Source organism: Vulpes lagopus, chromosome 14 (genome assembly GCF_018345385.1).
Source record: "Vulpes lagopus strain Blue_001 chromosome 14, ASM1834538v1, whole genome shotgun sequence".
Lineage (NCBI taxonomy): Eukaryota > Metazoa > Chordata > Mammalia > Carnivora > Canidae > Vulpes > Vulpes lagopus.
The window spans coordinates 20,887,000-20,906,137 of record NC_054837.1 but is presented as its reverse complement, the minus strand read 5'-3'; the positions used below and the strand labels follow the sequence as shown (position 1 = coordinate 20,906,137).

Genomic DNA, 19,138 nt, shown 5'->3' with positions numbered 1-19,138 from the left:
GACCTGGCACTATCAGATCATGTTCCCAATCTGTTTCAGGTAATAGGCTTCCCAAAACCAACAATGGGAGGTAACTTCTAAGAATGAGATCAGTTGTTTTTTTTTAAACACATATATACTATTTTTGAGATGGGTAAATCATAAACAATGAATGTGTGTGGCCATCTGTGGAAGTAACCCCACACCAAAGACATGCTTAGAGATGTTCCCTAGTGGAAATGAGAAGCATATTCAAGATGAATCAGAGTGAATAAGGTACCCACCAAGGTACCTTATTTTAGAAAACATGAAACCCAATCAGCTGCATTGTGCCCTGCCCATGAAGAGGGTACCCTGACCAGCAGGCATGACTGTGCCTGTCCATTTGGCAAGTACACTGTGTTACTATTAGCAATGTATTTGCTTGGCTGATATTAGCCATTAAACTCATTTGGCTTTCTGTGCCAAGTCCAGGTCCACCGAGCAGTCTTCCAAGAGAAATGAGGTCTTTAACTAGACTTCTCTGAAGGAGAAAAAAATGGGAAGATTAGTCACCCAGGGGATCCTAGTCAACTTGGTGCTTGTAATCTCTACTCTAAGTTGATAAGTTGGCATTTTATATGTAAGATTCTTGTCAGATTTGTTAGTCTGGGTCAGTCCCCATGAGAAGGATCAACTATGGGAAACTGATCCAAAAAGTCATATTTTTAGAGTTCCAGAAAGAACGAGGATCTAAATCCAGTGACACCCTGGCCTACCTGCCCCAAGTTCTACTTTCTGAGAACATTCTTCAGTTGAGTGAACTACTGTCTCAGAAAGAGCAGAGAAGCCATATCCCTCTTAGAGAAAAGAATCTCTCACTTAGAAGAATCTTTTCTATCCAGAACATACTAAATGCATACATAAGACTTGAAGCAGAATTTACAGCTTGAAAGAAAAAAAAAAGTAACACCAACAAAGCTAACCAAAGAAAAATAGAAATGTGGTAGAAAGACTAAATATAAGATTATTATTTCTTTTAATGATCACTGAAATAAGGTTATTATTTCTTTTAATGATCACTGAAAACTAAGTAGAAGATTCAGGTAAATGGACCTGGCTCAAATTTTAAATACACTGATGATTATTTTTGAAAGAGGGAAGATATATAAATAAAGGAGAGACTTTTTCAAGACTCAGGAAAGGTCAGATGTTAAACCAGCTGATCTAGTACACTAATTCTCATGAAGGAGAAGCTTATGTAAGTCAGTTCTCTGGCCATTAAGTATTTCTAGGGATTGCTTTTTCTCTCTTGGGATTTCTACGAGTGAGAAGATCTCAGTGCCACACTCTTCCTGGCTGAGCCCTGGACCAGCCTGAAGATACCTGTTGCCCAGACCCACCGTGAGCGCCTGGATCTCTTCTTCTGCCTCTGCCGTCGTCTCTTCTAGTTCCGTCTTGGCCTGGCGAAGCTGGCTCTCCAGGGCTGCCCGGGCAGCCTGCAGGGCTGTCAGCTGGGACTCACGCTCTTGCAGGGAGAGCTGTAGCTCTGTGAGCTGGCGCTTCAGCTCTAGTTTCTGCTCCTCGTGCTCTAGACTGACCTAGGAGGGGCAAAGAGAAAGAGAGAGACACACACACACACACATACACACCAATGCTCAGTTCACCCTAACTGCAGAGGATGCAACTTACTAGTCTAATTAACTGACCCTAACCAGCCAAGGTGCAACCTGCCATTCAACCTGCATCATAAACATGGTCATGAATTCAAATTCCTAGCACTCAACTGAAAAGGAGAAAACAGATCTGCTATAAAACAGATCTGACTTTAGGAGTCTCAAAAATGACCAGGAGCAAGAACATGCAAGAGAATCTCTGTACAAACCAATCCACACTTACAAATATCCAAAGGCCTGGGGAAGCTTCAAAAGAAAAACCACACGAGAATCGCAAATGAAAATTATCACAATTACTCTTATTAGAAAAGCGTTTGAAAGTAAACGGCTGTAAGTAACATTATATTGGTAACAAGGACTTCTTTACAATCAGGATAAAAGGACTTCTTTACAATCAGGATAAAAATAGAACAAAAGAACTGAATTCTATTTATTTTGAAATATTCCTGCTCTGGAGCACCTGGGTGGCTCAGCTGGTCAAACATCAGACTCTTGGTTTCAGCTCAAGTCATAATTTCATGGGTCATGGGATCTAGCCCCTGGTCCAGCTCTGTGTTCAATGGGGAGTCTGCTTGAAGATTCTCTCCCTCTTCCCCTCTCCTCATGCTCATTCTTAAATAAATAAATAAATCTTTTTAAAAAATAATAATAAATACTCCTGCTCTGATTTGTTCTAATTAGGTAACCCACATCAATGTCACATAATGAAGTAATCATTCTTCTCTCCCCCTGCCCCTCTATCCTTCTATCCACTCAATGTTTCATTCATTCAAGAAAAACTTGGGATCCCTGGGTGGCGCAGAGGTTTGGCGCCTGCCTTTGGCCCAGGGTGCGATCCTGGAAATCCGGGATTGAATCCCACATCGGGCTCCTGGTGCATGGAGCCTGCTTCTCCCTCTGCCTGTGTCTCTGCCTCTCTCTCTCTATGTGTGTGACTATCATAAATAAATAAAAATTAAAAAAAGAAAAAAAGAAAAACTTACTCAGCAACTTCCATATAAAAAGGAATATGAAGATGAAAGATTGTTTCTGCCCTTGAGTTGAAGGAAAAATGAAAACCAATCATTCAATCATTACCATATACGTGGTCTAGTATAATGATCAGAATACATAGGGATACAGAGGGAACACAATGGAGGGTAAAGGAGGGTAAAACAACTCTGCATGTGTTTACTGAAGAATTTATAGGAGTCAAACCAGCAAATGGGAAAGAAAATTCAAAGTGGAGGAACCAAGACATCCAAAGGCATGGAGATGAGGGAGACCATGGCCTATCTACTGGCCTAACAAATACAGACAAGGTTGTCCTAGCAACCAGACCCTGTGCCAGTCATTGGAGATGTCAAGCAAACAAAAGGTGCCTACTGCCCTCAAAAAGCCCACTAACAGGTACTGTCAACAGGTACACAACGTGATGACCTCAACATAGAAGGCTATGTGGACACAAAGGTGATGTTCCATCCAGCTTAGGAGAGTCAGAGAAGGGTCTCTGGAAAAGGTGACACCCAAGTCCCAAAAGCTATAAGGGTGAAGAAAAGACTTATAAAAGATTAAACCTAGAGAAACAACAGGATTTGGTGGTTAATTTGAGGTGGGGGAAGAGACAAGGGACAGAAGGTAATGCCCGAGTTTCGAGCCAGCTGAATTGCACAGGGACACCTCTGCAATTGCTATGCCAGGGAACACTAGGAAGTGTGAGAGGAAGAGACAGCTTAAGGAAAAAGATAAAAAGTTCAATGCTGAGGTGTTGATCTTGAGCAATAAAGGAGACATACACGCAGAGGTGTCTGAAGTCTACTGGGACAATGGGTCAGAGACTGACGAGAAAGGTCTAGATCTGTGGGCCCTTAGCCAGTCTGGAGCAGCTGAAGCCAAGGCTATGCTCTCTCGCCAGCAAGGAAGGTGGTCACATAACAGCAGCAAATGTAGTACTCACTCATAAGGTGCCAGGCACTCTTAGCTCATTCCATCTTCGTAACATTCCAGAGAGGGAGGCACCACAATCAACTCCACTGCACACACCAGCACGCTGTGGCACTGACAGACTCAGTGACCAAACAGATGCCACACAGCTGAACAGTGGCAGGGCTGGTTTCGAACCCAGGAAGTCCGGCTCGAGAGTCAACTACCTGCTGTTCGTCTTATTAAAAAGCCAGCAGTCAGAGCAGGCTGCCAATCTGCCAGCCAGCCCAAAAGCTCTCCTGAGGCCACTTGGCAGAACCAGGGGAGGCAGGTGACAGCAAGTCATGCGGGGGTGGGCAAGCAGGATGTCGTGCAACAATAGGAGGACCCCAGAGCCCCGCACCTTTTCAACTCTGCACGCTTTGCTAGGAAAGAGCCTACAACTGCACATGCAGGGCGCAGGAAGCCCAGGGGCCTCGAAGGTGAATCAAACCGGAGGCTGAGACGCCTCTGTCCCCAATCTCGGTAGCAGTAGGCAGCAAAGAGAAGGTGGACCCACCTTGTTATATTTAAAGCTAAGCTCCAGAACTCCTGGGGAGTGTGACAGCCCTGAGCCTCTTACAAGCATTCTAACTTTCTCCTACCTTCCTTGAGGGGTTAGCTGTACAGATTCAAGATAAAAAAGCAACTCCCTTTCCCCAGGGCATTTTAATTGCCCAGATGAGCAAGAGATGCAGGGCAGGTGCCACACTAAGAGAGACATTTGTGAGAAGGGAAGGCAAAACAGCCAGTCACAGTGTTCCCACGCTCAAAGAATCGGAGTTATTTACACTCACACTCTTAAGGCTGACACTACAGGGAAATGTTGTTAAACTTACTGAACAGTAAAAATATAGCCTGGATAATAAAACTGAAACCTCAGGCTTTTGGACAATACAGAACCACTGTTCGGAGAGTATAAGAATCACCTGAAGATGGTCAAAAATGCAAATCCCTGTTCCTCTCCTTACCCCCCAAAATCCTGTTTCATTTAAAAATGCTAAGAGAAGAAGATGCCCAGGAATCTGAATTTCAACAGACACACCAGATGATCCTAATGGAGGGGTCTACACCTGGACCACCCCTGAAAAACAGGATAACAAGATAATACATTTTCTGTTGTTTGGAGGACTGGCCTTATTTTTCACATTCCAGGACAAGAACCACGAGTATCCTCAAAGTTTAGTCCTCAGGCTATACCTGCTTCACAGTCTTTGCTGTTAAGAGAGATTACGTGCTCTTTGAAGAATGCCATCACAAATACCTGAGCACCTGCCTACAAGGCTCTAGGCACTGTGTCTTCTTGCCCCACCAGGATGTCACGCTTCTAGCAACCACTCTCTGAACATCTTTGTCCAACCAGCCTAACCCTGCCTGCTAGGTGACAGCCCCCAAGATCAAGGATGCAGAACCAGGCTACTCCCTGGCACACAGCAGGATTTAACGAATACACACGGAGTACATGTGACATCACAGCCTCACGTGTCTGTGACCAAATGTGTTGCATTTTCCTCCCAAAACCTTGGCTACCCTTTCCAGCTTCCTTACATCCCCAAAGCAACCACATCCCATTAAAATTTAGATTTGTCTCTTACTCTTCCACCGTCACTATGAGACCGCTGCTGCCACTGTCAACAAGCCACGTGATGGACCCAGGTGCTAAAGCCCAAGCATGGACTCAGGCATGTGACCCTCACTAAATCAGGATAAGGGAGGAATCACTCTGCCCCCCAATCTGAAAAATGCACCAGTGTACCTAAGCCTCATGTGACCCTAGGAGGGAGATCTATCATCACAGTCATTCGTCCAATGAGGAAACAGAAGCACAGAGAGAAGGTAGGCTGCCCAAAGAGACAGCACTTGCAAGAAATAGAAGTAGAAACCCAACCTAGATTACACTGGCCGGGTCTGTACTCGTCACCACCATGCACAGTGTCTCTTGGGTATACACTGGCAGATGCTTGACACCTGGCTGGTTTCAGAGCCCACAACCCCCAGCACATCCTCCTGGGACAGAGCCCCTCCTGCTCACCTCCCTCAACCTCGTCTCCAGCTCCAGCAGCCGATTCTTGTCACTGTGGTCTTGGTGGCTTATTTTCTCCAGCTGCTCCTCCAGCTTTCGGTTCTGAGCCTCCAATTTCCCAGCCTGTGTCTCCAGGTAGAACTTCTGTTGCCTAAGTTCTGAAATCATCTCTTCCTGGGCCTTCCTGGTGGGGGTGGTAGAAGGAGCCAAACAAAATCACAGTCTCATTAGAGGGGAGCATGTTCCCCTAGACGGCCAGAAAGAAACAGACTGAGAGGTGTGTCTTTGAAAGTGGGCATGGTTATTCCCAGGTTGGCTCTCCCTTGACCCAGCCTCATGTGCAAGACCCCAGCATGGAGACCCAGGACCCACTTAGCCCTCACTGTTCAGAGGTCCTGGTCTCTGCAATTCAGGAAAGTCAAGGGGAATGTAAGAGACATGAACACATTTCCCTCCTAAGGTAGACCCTTTTTTCTGTCTAATAGCAGAAAGGAGCCTCTGAAAAGTACAAGAGTGCCCTCAACAACTCACAGAGGTGGGCCCTGGAGAAGAAAAGTCAGTGAGGATAAGGGATGTTTTTCCTTCCACTTCTTCATAGACCTCGCTCACAAGCATCAGAAACTAGAATGACTCAAAGACCAAAAAGTGGCTCACTGAGCTGGTTTAAGTGAAAATGGGAATGTTTTAGAAGATCTCTGAAGAGAGGTATCTAAGTGGGGGAGGAATCCCAGAGATGTTCATTCTTTGGGGGAGATGATTAAGACCAAAGTGCCCCTGGAAGATGGGGAGTCCTTGCAAACCTCATGCCCATGGACCTTACTTCACAACAGCAGGGCAGGTGGCCCAGCCAGGCACACACAAGATCACCTCTGGCTCATCATGGGAGGCAAGTCTGGGGAATAAGGACCACAGCTTCTCAAAAGCCAACTATAAATAGGCCTCATTAGAGAGAGCAAGAGTGCTCTGTAATCTGATGGCAATTTGAAGCCGTTAAGAAAACTCAGCTCCAAAGAAAGGGCATGGCAGAAGGAGACCGCTTAAGAGAGGGCAAAATTACACATGTATTACAGGGTCTGGAACAAACGACAGAAGTAATTAAATCTGCTCTGGCTTCATCGACAGAATGAAGTTTCGCCCCAGGAGAGAAGACCAATCTGTGATCACGTACACAGGTGGAATCTGAATACTTACATGTTCCTCTGAGTAAAAAGACTGCTGTTTGCCGCCAGTTTGTTGGCTTCTGAGAGTTCCACGATCCTCTGTTCCAGGGATCTGATCTTGGAATCCATAGCATTGATCATCTGAAACACAGGGGGGGCCTGGAAACCTCACACATGGACAGTTCAACCAGAGCAAGAAAAACTGGGGCTGTGGGGCCAAAGGCTCCCCTTGAGATAAATGGAGGCTCTCTGACCAGAAGTAACAGGGGAGTTAACTGGTCTATACCCCAAGGGGTCCAAGTCTTCCTGCCTAGACAGCAGCACATAGTTGTTTTCTCAGACAAAGATGACACATCCCCACACTACCTAAGTGGCCTGTGTTGAAACCACATAGGAACCCAACATTCTGTGAGTAAGCAGGCCCCATGAGCCCCCTGCGTCATCTGCATGGGACTTGGGCCTGCCGAAGCCTGACTTGAATCTGCAAACTGGTGTGTCTCATCACCCATGGGTCTGTCATTTCTCTATCATCCTAGATTCTCTACACCAAAGTTTTCCCAACTTAATAAATCATAAAAATCAGGGAGGAGGGGGGAAGGTGCTGGTTAAAAATATAACTTCCCAGGCCCTTCCATTGGGGATTCTGGGGTCCAAAGTCCCTGTTGGGTTTGGGATCATAGGTGGATTAACAAGCACCACAGGTGAACCTCACAAGCAGAAAGTTTCTGAAACCCATGCCTCTATGGATGAGAAAGGCAAGAAGCGAGTGCATAGAAAGGAAGCACATAAGGAAGACTTTGGGCCACTGGTTATTTTGTCGGGTGGCCTTGTGAAGGATAATATTGATGGCAGCCCAGCATGAAACCCTCAAAGGAGAGCACAAAAGGCAAAAGTGGCCACCTTGAGCCACTTCCCCTCCCCACTGCTTTTAGGAGACGAATTTATTGCAGAGAGCCTGCTGTAGGCAACAAACTCCACAAGATCAAACAGGAAGAATAATTCATCGGCTGGAATGGGCTCTCCTTGCATCTGACTCCGGGCACATTTCATAAACCCTCCTTGGGAAACTAGCTTTGTAATTCCTTATACCTACCGCCTTCTGCTCGCTGAGAATTTTGCCCTTCTCGTGGGCCTCCTCTTCGTGTCTCTGCATCAGATTCTCCAGAGTCTCTTTATCAGCCAGGTCTTTCTTTATCTGGCTGTCCAACACCTACGAGAAAAAAAGAAGTTAGTGTCCCAAGTAGCAAAGCTGAGCAGGGAAGACTAATCAGGGGCTCTTGGGAAAAGCACAGAGGCCAAGAAAACTCTGGGACAAAAAGACAGACTGGGAATCTGCTTATGAGCCAGGATGGGGGTAAGAAGTCAAGCATGACCATCAGATGGCAAGTAACCAGTGGACTTCAACTAAGAACTTATCTTAAGATTGGCAGCCAGAAACACTCAAGAAGTATAGATCCTCAGTGGACGTAGACTCCAAAAGGAGAGAAATAAAAGATCTGTCCCCAGATCTTACAATGTGCAGCTGTTACCTAGGGACCACTTTATCGTAGTCAATGCACCAGTTTTCAGAACGTTGTTTGCTCTTAATTGGTACAGAATTAATCTAGGTATCTCCAAGGCTGTGCACAGAGGGACCGAGAGCTAAAGACCAAGGATGTCTGTGTGACCAAGGCTGATGTTGGGAAACAGACAGGGGACAAGAGGGTTCTGCCCGCCAATAAAGTAGGCGGAGAGTCAATAGTTTGAAAAGACAACATAAATGAGAAAGGGGGAAAAAAGTGCCTCTTTCCTCTGATCCAGCTGGGAAAAGAAAAAAAAGAAAAAAAAACCCACTGGAAAGAGAAACCTTTTCCCAGGGGAAGAGAAATCATGTGTTCTCAGTGCTGAGAACACCACTGCAAGCACCCTCTGTTCCCAAGGGGAAAAAATAAAACAGTAATGGTGTCACCATCCACCAGCTTGATCTAATGTTCTGCAAGGCACACACAGCCCTACCAGTTGCCAAAACAACAAATGAGAAAGAAAGAAAGAAAGATAGAAAGAGGGGGTGCCAGGGGAAGACAACATCATAACTTGCCAGAGCCCTTGACTACAACCCTCCATTTCTCATCACAGAGAATCCACTCTACCTTTTCTGAATGACCCCAACTGCTTCCAATACTGGGAAGAATCTGAAAGAACTGGGGTCACAGAGGGAGCTGAGATCTGCCCTTCCCATAATGTCTATTGTGAAGGGACCTTCATGGCTCCTGGGGACATCCTCCCTAAAAGGAGCCAGTCAGCAGGCAGGGGGGTTCACATGATAAAGAGAGGAAAGAACAGATTTCAAAGACGGCTTTAAACTAGAACTGACTGGTGAAAAAAAATAGATTGAGAGTTTGTGGAGAAGAACAAAAGGTGGTGGACAGGTCAAGGGAGGAGGGGAGAAGCTCAAAAGGATAAGTGGCCCGTTCTTTAGGATGCTGGGGCGTGATTCTAAAATTACAAATGAGAAAAGAACAGAATCTAGGGTACGACCATGATTATTACTAAAATGGCCTTAGAGAGGCTGGAATGGAAGCACAAAGCAGAATGGGCTAAAAAGAAATGGTTTCATAAAGATTCCAGGAGGGAAGAAAGAAGAAAACAAGTCTTTTCATAACAATCCCTAGGATCTATAAAACAAAGTCCTTTCCATCTAAATGGCTGTGGAGACCACAGAGTATCTGGACCAGGCATGCTCCTTTTTATGGGGTGCTAAAGCAACGAAGTACATTTTCAGGGTGACTCATTCTCAAAATAAAACCTTGACTTTGGGACGTGATGATACCAACAAAAGGTAGAGAGGTACGGCCTCTATCAAAAACAGACACACCTCAGCTTCACCAGAGTTAAACTGGCAGAAGCACAAATGAGGAGATGCATGGGAAGGAAGCAAGGAACTTGAAATGAGAGAGCCACTGTAGACATTTATATCAGTTTAAGATAGAACACAGCTTTTGGACAGGAAAGTCAATATACTCACCCAAATTACAGAATGAGTTTTATGAATGGCTATTTTCACTGTGCCATTTGCATCATAATTTTCTGGAAGTTGGTTTATTCTGAAGATAAAAGTTGGGAAGTCAATAAGATTTCAAATCAAAAGGATTAGTATATAACGTTTATGCTGAGTAGGGGGTCATGCTACAACACTTTGAAGTCACTTCTGGGTTATTTTTCTTTTTTTTTTTTTTTCTTTTTTTTTAAATGAAAAATGACCAAAAGTAACTCCAGGGGTTTAAAAAAAAGGTACCAGGATGGTGATGATGATACTGATGATGTCTGTGGGGGCATGTACATGCTTGGTTCTCCAAAAAAGGAACACAGAATACCAAAATCTATAACAGGATCAACACAAAATTAAAAGCCTCCTTCATTGTCTGATTTGGAATGGGAAAACATAATATTTAAGATATAATGACCAATGTCTGATTCTCAGGAACACAAGAATTGAGTTAAAGGCTTGGTCCAAAATCATAAGGAAAATGTGATGTGATTTTAAAGGAAATAGATAAGCTGGCATTTTTTCTGATCACTGAATTTATTAATAATAGAGCTGAAATAATAATTCTAATAATTAAAATAATAATTAAATTTAATATCTTATACATTGGGCTAGATTATTTAGTACAGCTCTCCTATGGAAAATGATTTAAAATGTTAGACAAAGTATAGAAAACATTCCCCCCAAAACTGGCAAGAGAGTAAGAAATTAGAGACTAAAATTCTAAATGAAAGCAGAAACCTAGAGAGTTAAGATGGGCACAAAGTTGTTTTTAACTTGAGGCATTTGCTGAACCAAATAAACTGGAACTTCATTTTTAATAGCCTCAAAGGATAAGAAGACAGAGAAGTCTAGGCCCAGGGTCACCCCCCAAAGGAGGAACACATTTCTATTCAGAGTTTCAAAGAATTCCCATTAATAATTTTCTAAGGAAGATGAGCAGCTGACCAAGCACACAAGAAGATAGGCACCATGAAAAACAACAAAGAGAAATAAAAGAGCAGAAACAGACCTTCAGATTATCAATAAAGAACATAAAACAACTATTCCAATGTATTTAAAGAAATAAAAGACAAGCTGAAAATGAATGCTAGGAATAGAAAATTATTGTCTTAAATAACCTAGTAAACTTGGGAAGGAACCAAATAAAATGTCTAGAAACCAAAAATATAGGAACTGAAATTTAAAATTCACTGGATGGACTTAACTGCAGATTTGACAGATCAGAACTAGTAAACTGGGAAAATCAGTCAGAACTCACCCTCAGTGTGCACTGAGAGATAAAGAAATGGAAAATATTAAAAAAAAATGCACACGACACCTACTCAAACTCTCAAAAAGGAAGAAGGAAGGAAGAAGGGACAATCTTGAGATACAGTAACCAATGATTTTCCAGAATTGATAAAAGATACCAAGATATTTTAAAGTCCTACATATCTGAAGCAAGAGAAATATATCTCCATTCAGACACATCACAGTAAAACTTTAGAAAATTAAAGACCGAGCAAAATTTTAAAAGCAGCCAAATAACAAAAAAAAAGCAATTACTTTCAAAGAAAACAATGGTTAGACTGACAGCTGACTTCCCACTGGCAACAATAAAAGTCAAAAGTCAATGGAATGATACTTTCAAAGGGTGTTCAAAGAACTGCCAACGCAAAACTCTATCCCCAGGCAAAACACCTTTCAAGAATGACTGTGAAATAAAGATGCTTTCAGACACCCAGAACCAAGAACTTGTCACCAGCAGGTCTTCATTAAAGTAAGTCCTCAGGGATATACTTTAAACTAATGGAAAAATGTTCTGATCTGAGATGCAGGAAGGAAATTAGAGCCAAGAATGAGGAGTCTGTGGCTAAATCTAAATTATCATGGATATATATATATATATATATATAAATTTATATATATATATAAATTTATATATACATATTTATATACAAATACATAAATTTATATAATATACAAATATATATACATATATATTTTTTGACATCACATATCAAAACCCCCACATGGTTTAACATCCCAAAACCTCCCACCATGGCCTGAGGACAGCATTTACCCCCAATAGGCCTTTGGTCTAGCAAGAAGTGGTCCAAAGTGCCCAGGACAAGAGAGAAGCTGTGTCGTGCCATAGGAAGAATGCCAGCGAAAATCAGAAAGTGTGTTTACTTTAATTTTTTCCTCGTAGTGCTGTTCTTTCTGCTTCAGGTGCACCTCTAGGTGCTGGGCTGAGACCTGGGCCTCGCGGTGCTTCTCTTCCAGCTCCTGGACACAAAGGAACAGACAGTCAGGTGTGCAAAGGGAAAGACAGAGCTCATGTGTGTTAGACATTCACGGGAAATGTGACTTTGGCACCACAAGCAACAAGCACACGTTCCTTCATGACTAGCCCCTGAGGCTCTTGGGAAGGAAACCACCACCGATCCTTGGCCCTGGGGTTTCCAGGTCCAAGTAGTCACACACATACACATGCAGCCGGTGGGCTGGGATCAGAACGCTGTCAGTGTGACAGGTCAGACAAAAGCAGCTCTTCATCTGTGCACAGGGAAATGACAGTCACAAGGCAACATTTGAAAGTTTAGTGCAGCACAAAGCCCCTGACCACCACTGTCTTGAACCTTAGGCCATTGTCACTCTCATTATGGCCTTAAATGAGAAACGTGGTTTTAATTTCTTTCAAAACTCAAGTTATTTTATTATCCTAAAAATGATTTTGTCTTTCTGATTATCAACGTGATTGCTCACCCTAGCCATGGGAAAAAAATTAATGTTACAATTCAAACACTTTGAGGTTTGAAGGATTTTATTTTTTAAGCTGGCTGGTGGGTGGAGAATGCAAGTATCTGGAGATGTTCATGTATCTTGTTTATAGGCTACAATGCTAATGGGAACAAAGTAGCACATAAAATACACTGATAATAATGACCGAAATATGTATGCATATATATTAAAGATGGAGAGTTTGGAGTGATATAAATAGTTCAGATTTAATGTTCCCTCCATTCTAAGATTTCTGCTTTTAAACAAAATCGTTATTCATTTGAAAATTATATCAATTCATTTGCCAATGTATTATAAACTGATCTAATAAAAGGCAGCATCAATCCACTGAAACATTCTCTAAATGCAGATATCTGCATCCACATTAATTCTTATGAATCTGGACCATTAGTTAATTACTAATATCAAAAGTCATTACCCCAAGTTTTCATCTCTTCACAGTTATGAAATTTTTCCTTGAAGTAGAAGTAATTATGAGAATTTTGAAGAATGAGGAAATTATACAGGATATGTCCATAAAGTGGGGAAAAAAGACTCTCAGATTCATATGCACATAAAATGTTACTGATTAAGCTTTTGAAATTCTAAAGCCTACAAGCACTGACTTTGCTTTGGGGGCCAGTAAAGTGTTCAATATTAAGACCAGGTGCACAAGATCTATTGCAGTCTAACAGATGTGATCTTGAAAAGTTGAATGTAAACAGGATTTTAATTAATAAAAACATACTTTAAGGGCTTTATGTGCACTAAAAGATCTCCTGCAATGACTTCTTTCATTAAAGCAAAAGACTTTGCTATAATGAGAACCCCAATTACCTGTTTTGAAAAGGTCTTATCAGAATAGCAAATATTTTAAAGCAAATGACATTTTGGGATCTGTTTCCAAGCATCATCATTATATGACAGGATTAAGGACCACCTCTGCCCACGTCCTGGGTATTTCATAGTCTACGCACAGGTTTCTTTAGCAAAAGCCACTTCCTGATAAATGAAGTCACAACCACAAAGGTAGTCAGGCAGGTGGCAAGATACCCTTGAACAAAGAAATCTGTTTTTCTTTATGTTAGAAATCACTTGATAATCATCTTTTCTGAGTTTCTGTCCTCCTAAGATAGCATAGGAATGGAAAGGAGGGTCTAAAAACAGGTCAAAACTCAGATACCTGAACCTAATGACTTTAAGACCCAATTTCTATATATGAATGGGAGTTTAGAACACAGAATCCCAGAACGCAGAACTCTATACCCCTACATTTTAATTTCAAGTGTATCTTTGGAAAAGCAAATATTCTAAATCTGACTTCTTGGTGGTTTGCCATTTTTTGTTGTTGTTGTCATTTTTGTAAAACGTTATCTTTTCTCTATGTATTAGATCAAACTCTTCAGTCCTGTTATGCAAACATTGTTGTTCGCTGCTACGTTTCCAGCTCCTAGAACAGTGCTTGGCACATAGTAGAAGCTCATTAAATATTTGTTGAATGAATGAATGAACACATCACCATTAAACAGAGAAACAGTTTGCAACCACAAGAGACTTAACCACTTCGTTTGCACCAAGCAAGGGACAGCGGTGGTGGGATCTTGGTAGGATCTAATTTTACTCACGATAAAATTCACACACTTGACAATCTCCAAGAGAAACTTTGATGATGGAACAAGAGAACAGAAAGGGTAGACTAACAGTCACATTTGCCTTTGTGTGCAGACGTATATACGAAGACTGTTTGTGAAAGCAAAACAATTCAACCAGTTTCTCTTTCACCTGTTCGCCCAAGAGCATCCATATCTTCATGAATATATGCAAACACCGGTAATGTTTTGAAGGGTTTGGGGTGTTTTGTTTTTTGGTTTTGTTTGTTTGTTTGAAGCACTAAGGACAGGCCTATAAATTGGCCATTCTTGAGTTCATATAGTTGTAAGTGACCCACTTCCCAGAAGTGATACAGAGAGACAGAGAGAGAGAGAGAGAGATGCCCTGCCCTGCTCACCACCTCTACTCCTTAGGGTGGAAAGGAATGGTAGACCACTGTGGGGTCTCTCCTAGGGGCAGGGAGGAGGGGGCTAGGAACAGACTCCATGTCATCGCTAAGACTCCCAGACGTGGCACACATTTCGGCTTTGGAACTGAGATCCAAGGACAGTTCTTTAAAAGTTCACCTGCCTGGGACAAAATTTCACCACATCCACAAGTACCACCTGAGCCGGCCTTCCCTGATGAAGTTAATTTGGTCACCGGAGCCAAAAACAGAATCATGATGATTTACAAATCTAAAAAAAGACCTGCTACATCTAAGGAAATTAAGGGGGGCGGGGGGGATAATACTAATAACCAACTGTAGCAGAGAGAGTGAGTGGGTGAATACGGATCTGTGACAAATACTACTCTGCAGAAAACAACCCTGCATGACTAATTTCTCTCTTCTCCAAAAAGCAAAAATCTGAGTTTTGATCTTAAAGGTCTAAATCCCCACTGTAATTGCCATCGCAAAGTTAACAGCCATACAAAACTCTGCTGATAGAAGTACGTAAATGCTCCTGTAGAAATGTATTGGAAATGACAGAGGATGCAAGTTCATATTTTAAAATGTCAGGCAGTAGCAAACAGAGCAGAAAAATAGTATTTACGGATCTGTTACCGGTGCTGAGACGTCCAACATTTGGTGATGGGTGCTATCCTAGCATGTGGCAGACACTGAGGCCACCTCTCTCCATTCACCTACTTGGTGACACCTCCCCTGGTGGCGGTGCTCCATTCCGCTTTTCACCCCCTTCCCTCTGCAACCTCTAACCTGTTGTCTTTTAACTTTTCAGCTTTTGTTCCTGCTCACCAGAATTTTATCAGCCATCTGCTGGATCTGTTGGGATTTTGTCTGGATGTCATCCTTCAGTCTGTTTTCTCTACGCTCCATGGTCTCTAGCCTCTTTACCTTGTTCTCCAGAGAATGGCGGCGTTCCTGTAGATCGTGAATCAATCAGAGAGTTTTAATGGAGTAACCGCTACGGGCACAGCGCCTGCACCGAGGGAGAGCACCCTCGAGAAGCATACGCACAAGGCAGGAAGAGAAGTCTCGGGCACCTGAAGCAACGGTGAGGCAAAGAAGATTCTAGAATCCAAGTACTTGGTTGTGTGGGTTATAAGAGTGCATTCATTCATTCAAATATTTACCAAGCACCTACTATCTGCAAAGTATCACACTAGGCATCGCGGAAAATACGGAGAGGAAGCCGACAGAATTCCTGCCCTTGGAAAAGATAAGACAAACATAAAGAAACATAATATAGGTTAAGACGGGGAAGGGCCATACAGAAAATCAGTGCAGAGGGCAGTGGAAGTGAGGTCTTTTCACTAAACGAGCTGAGGGGAGAAGTCACAGAGATGTGGAGCTTTGGAGGACGACGGGATACCCAGGCTGGAGTGGGGAGGGTAGGAGGGGAGGTGGAAGGCCCTTCAGACAAGGCAGACACATTAGCAGAAATACGGAGTGGGGTGGGAGCGAGTGCAGCCCCAGGTGAAGCCTCCAGGGGCTATAGCATAAGATGCCTTAGGGGACAGAATAGGAGAGAAGGTAAAAGGGAGCTCTAGTGGGTTAAGTGGGTCAAATGGCTCAGAATTTCACGTACCAAGCTCAGGGGTGCACACAGGATACAGGGAAGCTCTGAAAGCTCTGGGATGGGCCAGGGGGGTGCCAACGAGCCTTGTGTTGAGGCCCGTGAGTCCTACATGGTATAAGCCAGAGAGGAGGAAGGGAAGATGGAAATCAGGGTGGGGGGCAGCCAAGAAATGAGCAAGTGCGCTCAGCTAAGGGAAAGAAGGCTTGGACCATGAGGAGGCCCACAGAAATGGCAAACAAGGGGTGAACGGGGGAAACAGTGGGGCTGGACTTATAGGACTGAGTGGCTCACTGAATGGCAGGAAACGAGGAAAAGCAGATGATGTCAAGGTTTCAAGCCTGGGGTGACCAGATGGATGACGGTGGCCTGGATTGGCATGAGGAGATTAAGAAGGGAGCCCCGCTCATGGGGAAAGATACCGAGTTTGTTCTAGATTTGATGCACCAGCCACAGCACTGTGGCAGGGGAAGGCAGAGGGCCCAGCAATAGGGGGAGGCAGGGTGTGATGGTTAAATCAACTACGATGTGTTGCTCTCTGGGACAATCACCAAGGCGGTGGGGGAGGCAGAGGGGAGTAAGGGGAAGTATTATTTCTTATTCTGCGTTCTTCAGTACTGTTCAAGTTTGTCACAACGAGAAGACACTCATGTGTTTCCTGTATAATTGTATCAAATGTTTCAGCAACAACAACAACAACAAAGAATTCGAGGGAGAGGAGGGGGCCAAAATATAGGCCCAGGGGGCCATCGACACACGGGTAATAGCTGACGCCTTGAAGGTAACGTTATTCACTCTGCAGGGAGGAGGCAAGGAAAAACAAGGGTGCGGAGGGAGGAAAAAGAGAAATTGAGGGACAGCGTTATGATTCACCTATTAGAACATAAAGCCTCCCAGGTTAGTGAGGCCAGAGGAAAACAAACAGAAAGGCAAGGCTTTCCTCAGGACACCTTTCTACTGGCCACCACTGTGACCAGTCTTTTCTTCCCCTTTGGGGAAAACGTTGCCAAGCCTCCCATGTTTCAAAGGGGTTTGCAGAAGGCAAAGTGGTTCTCTGGGGCCTTCTTGTTGGCATGGCCTCAAGCTGGTCGGCTGCTCATGGGTGGCCACGCTGGGACCTAGGCTCAGTCCACCACAGCCTGAGGACCCCTGCTCACCTCAGCCTCCACCAGCTTCTTTTTTATGCCTTCAGAGGAGTCCTCCCGGTTCTGCAGCTTCTCCAGCTCACGCTCAGCTCTCTCCTTTGCCTGGCGGATATTCTGCAGCAGTTCAGTGGCCTCCGTACTGGCTTTTACAGCCTACCAGGGGAGAAGGAGCAGGACACAGATGGCCAAAGTTATTCACAGAAAAAAATGGTGACAGTCTCCTCCATAAAAGGCAGGCAATACTAAGTATACTGTAGCAGATCCATTTTCAAAACCCATAAACATTCACTTTATTCTGTATTTCCTCCACGCTAAGACACATTTGTATATATTTCAATGTCACTGAATTTGGAATGCATCTCACAGTTAAAATGGATGGCAATTTTTCCTTCTTGAGGTGCACAGATAAAGGTGTATCTGCTGATCATTAGTATCTTAGGTTCAACGCAACCTAGTAAATGCAAACCAAAAGGTCTAGCAGGACTTATCCACCAGGTGTGAATGTATTTACCCTTAGAGCACTGTTTCTTCTTATTTAATTATCTCATTTGCTAATTTTCCTACAGGCAATCTGTACTACTTTTATTTCAAAATAGGATAAAAACTGTAAGCTTTTCTTCAACCTATCAAAGGCTACAGCAACCATAGAGTTCACTGGTAATTCACAATCTGTGCTTTAAACACACACACACACACACACACACACACACACACAGCTAAACCTTTTGAAGTTAATTTTCATTTGGGTCTCAACTACACTGCAGCTCTTACAGCATCATATAGCAAAGATTTGAGTGTAAGAAACCAAAAAGCTCACACTTCTTTCCTTTGAATTATAATTTTAAAGAGTAAAGGGATCCCTGGGTGGCGCAGCGGTTTAGCGCCTGTCTTTGGCCCAGGGCGCGATCCTGGAGACCCGGGATCGAATCCCACGTAGGGCTCCCGGTGCATGGAGCCTGCTTCTCCCGCTGCCTGTGTCTCTGCTTCCCTCTCTCTCTCTGTGTGTGTGACTATCATAAATAAATAAATAAAAATTTTAAAAAAAAAAAAAAAGAGTAAAAACTTCAAGAAAGCTTCAAGACTAGCACTGTCCAACACAGGAGCCACAGGACATGGGCAGCCCTTGAACATCCCCAGTGTGGCTGGTGTGACCGGAAAATTAATTTCTAATGTAGCTTATGTTTGATTCATCTAAAAACTGAAACCATGTAAATGTTTTAATATTGATAGACATTGCAATTTTGGCTCTATCAGATTAAGTAAACTGTGTCATTTTGGCTCTATCAGATTAAGTAAACGTATCATTCAAACAACTTCACCTGTTTCTTTTTGCTTGTTTAATGTGGCTACTAGAAAATTTAAAATTACCCCAGTAGCTGTGACATTTATGGTTTGTGTCACACTCCTGGTGGAGAAAAGAGTTCTAGATAGAAACATGAATCCTCATACAAATGGGTAGCTAAAACAGGGCAGTAGAGGCTTTCATTAGCAATCTCCAGGATAGGTGAGAAGGGGATGGATGAATGGATAAACAAAATGTGGTCTATCTACACAATGGAATATCATGTAGCCTTTAAAAAGAAGGAACCGCTATCCCATGCTACAACATGAAAGAACCTCAAGGACATTATGCTAAGCAAAGTAAGCCAGTCATGAAAGAACAATTACTATACAATGCTACTCATATGAAGTCTCGAAAGGAGTCCAAATCACAGAGACAGAATGTAAAAAGGTTAGTTTTACCAACGGCTAGGGGTAGGAAGGAAGGAAGGAGAATTAGCAGATAAAGAGTTCTGGTTTTGCAAGATAAAAAAG

The 19,138-nt window shown here is 43.2% G+C and overlaps 1 protein-coding gene across 5 annotated transcripts in view; it reads right to left on the bottom strand.

The window, feature by feature from the left end:
• The window catches only part of CIT (citron rho-interacting serine/threonine kinase), a 168,275-nt gene that overhangs the window by 53,909 nt on the left and 95,228 nt on the right, over positions 1-19,138 (bottom strand). For all 5 annotated transcript variants that reach the window (XM_041729458.1, XM_041729460.1, XM_041729459.1 and 2 more), the window contains 7 exons: positions 17,336-17,476; positions 15,398-15,523; positions 11,959-12,054; positions 7,852-7,968; positions 6,790-6,899; positions 5,608-5,782; positions 1,362-1,559 (listed from right to left, as the gene is read on the bottom strand). In XM_041729458.1, coding sequence (XP_041585392.1) covers positions 1,362-1,559; positions 5,608-5,782; positions 6,790-6,899; positions 7,852-7,968; positions 11,959-12,054; positions 15,398-15,523; positions 17,336-17,476 — 963 coding nt within the window. The remainder of the gene's footprint in view (positions 1-1,361; positions 1,560-5,607; positions 5,783-6,789; positions 6,900-7,851; positions 7,969-11,958; positions 12,055-15,397; positions 15,524-17,335; positions 17,477-19,138) is intronic.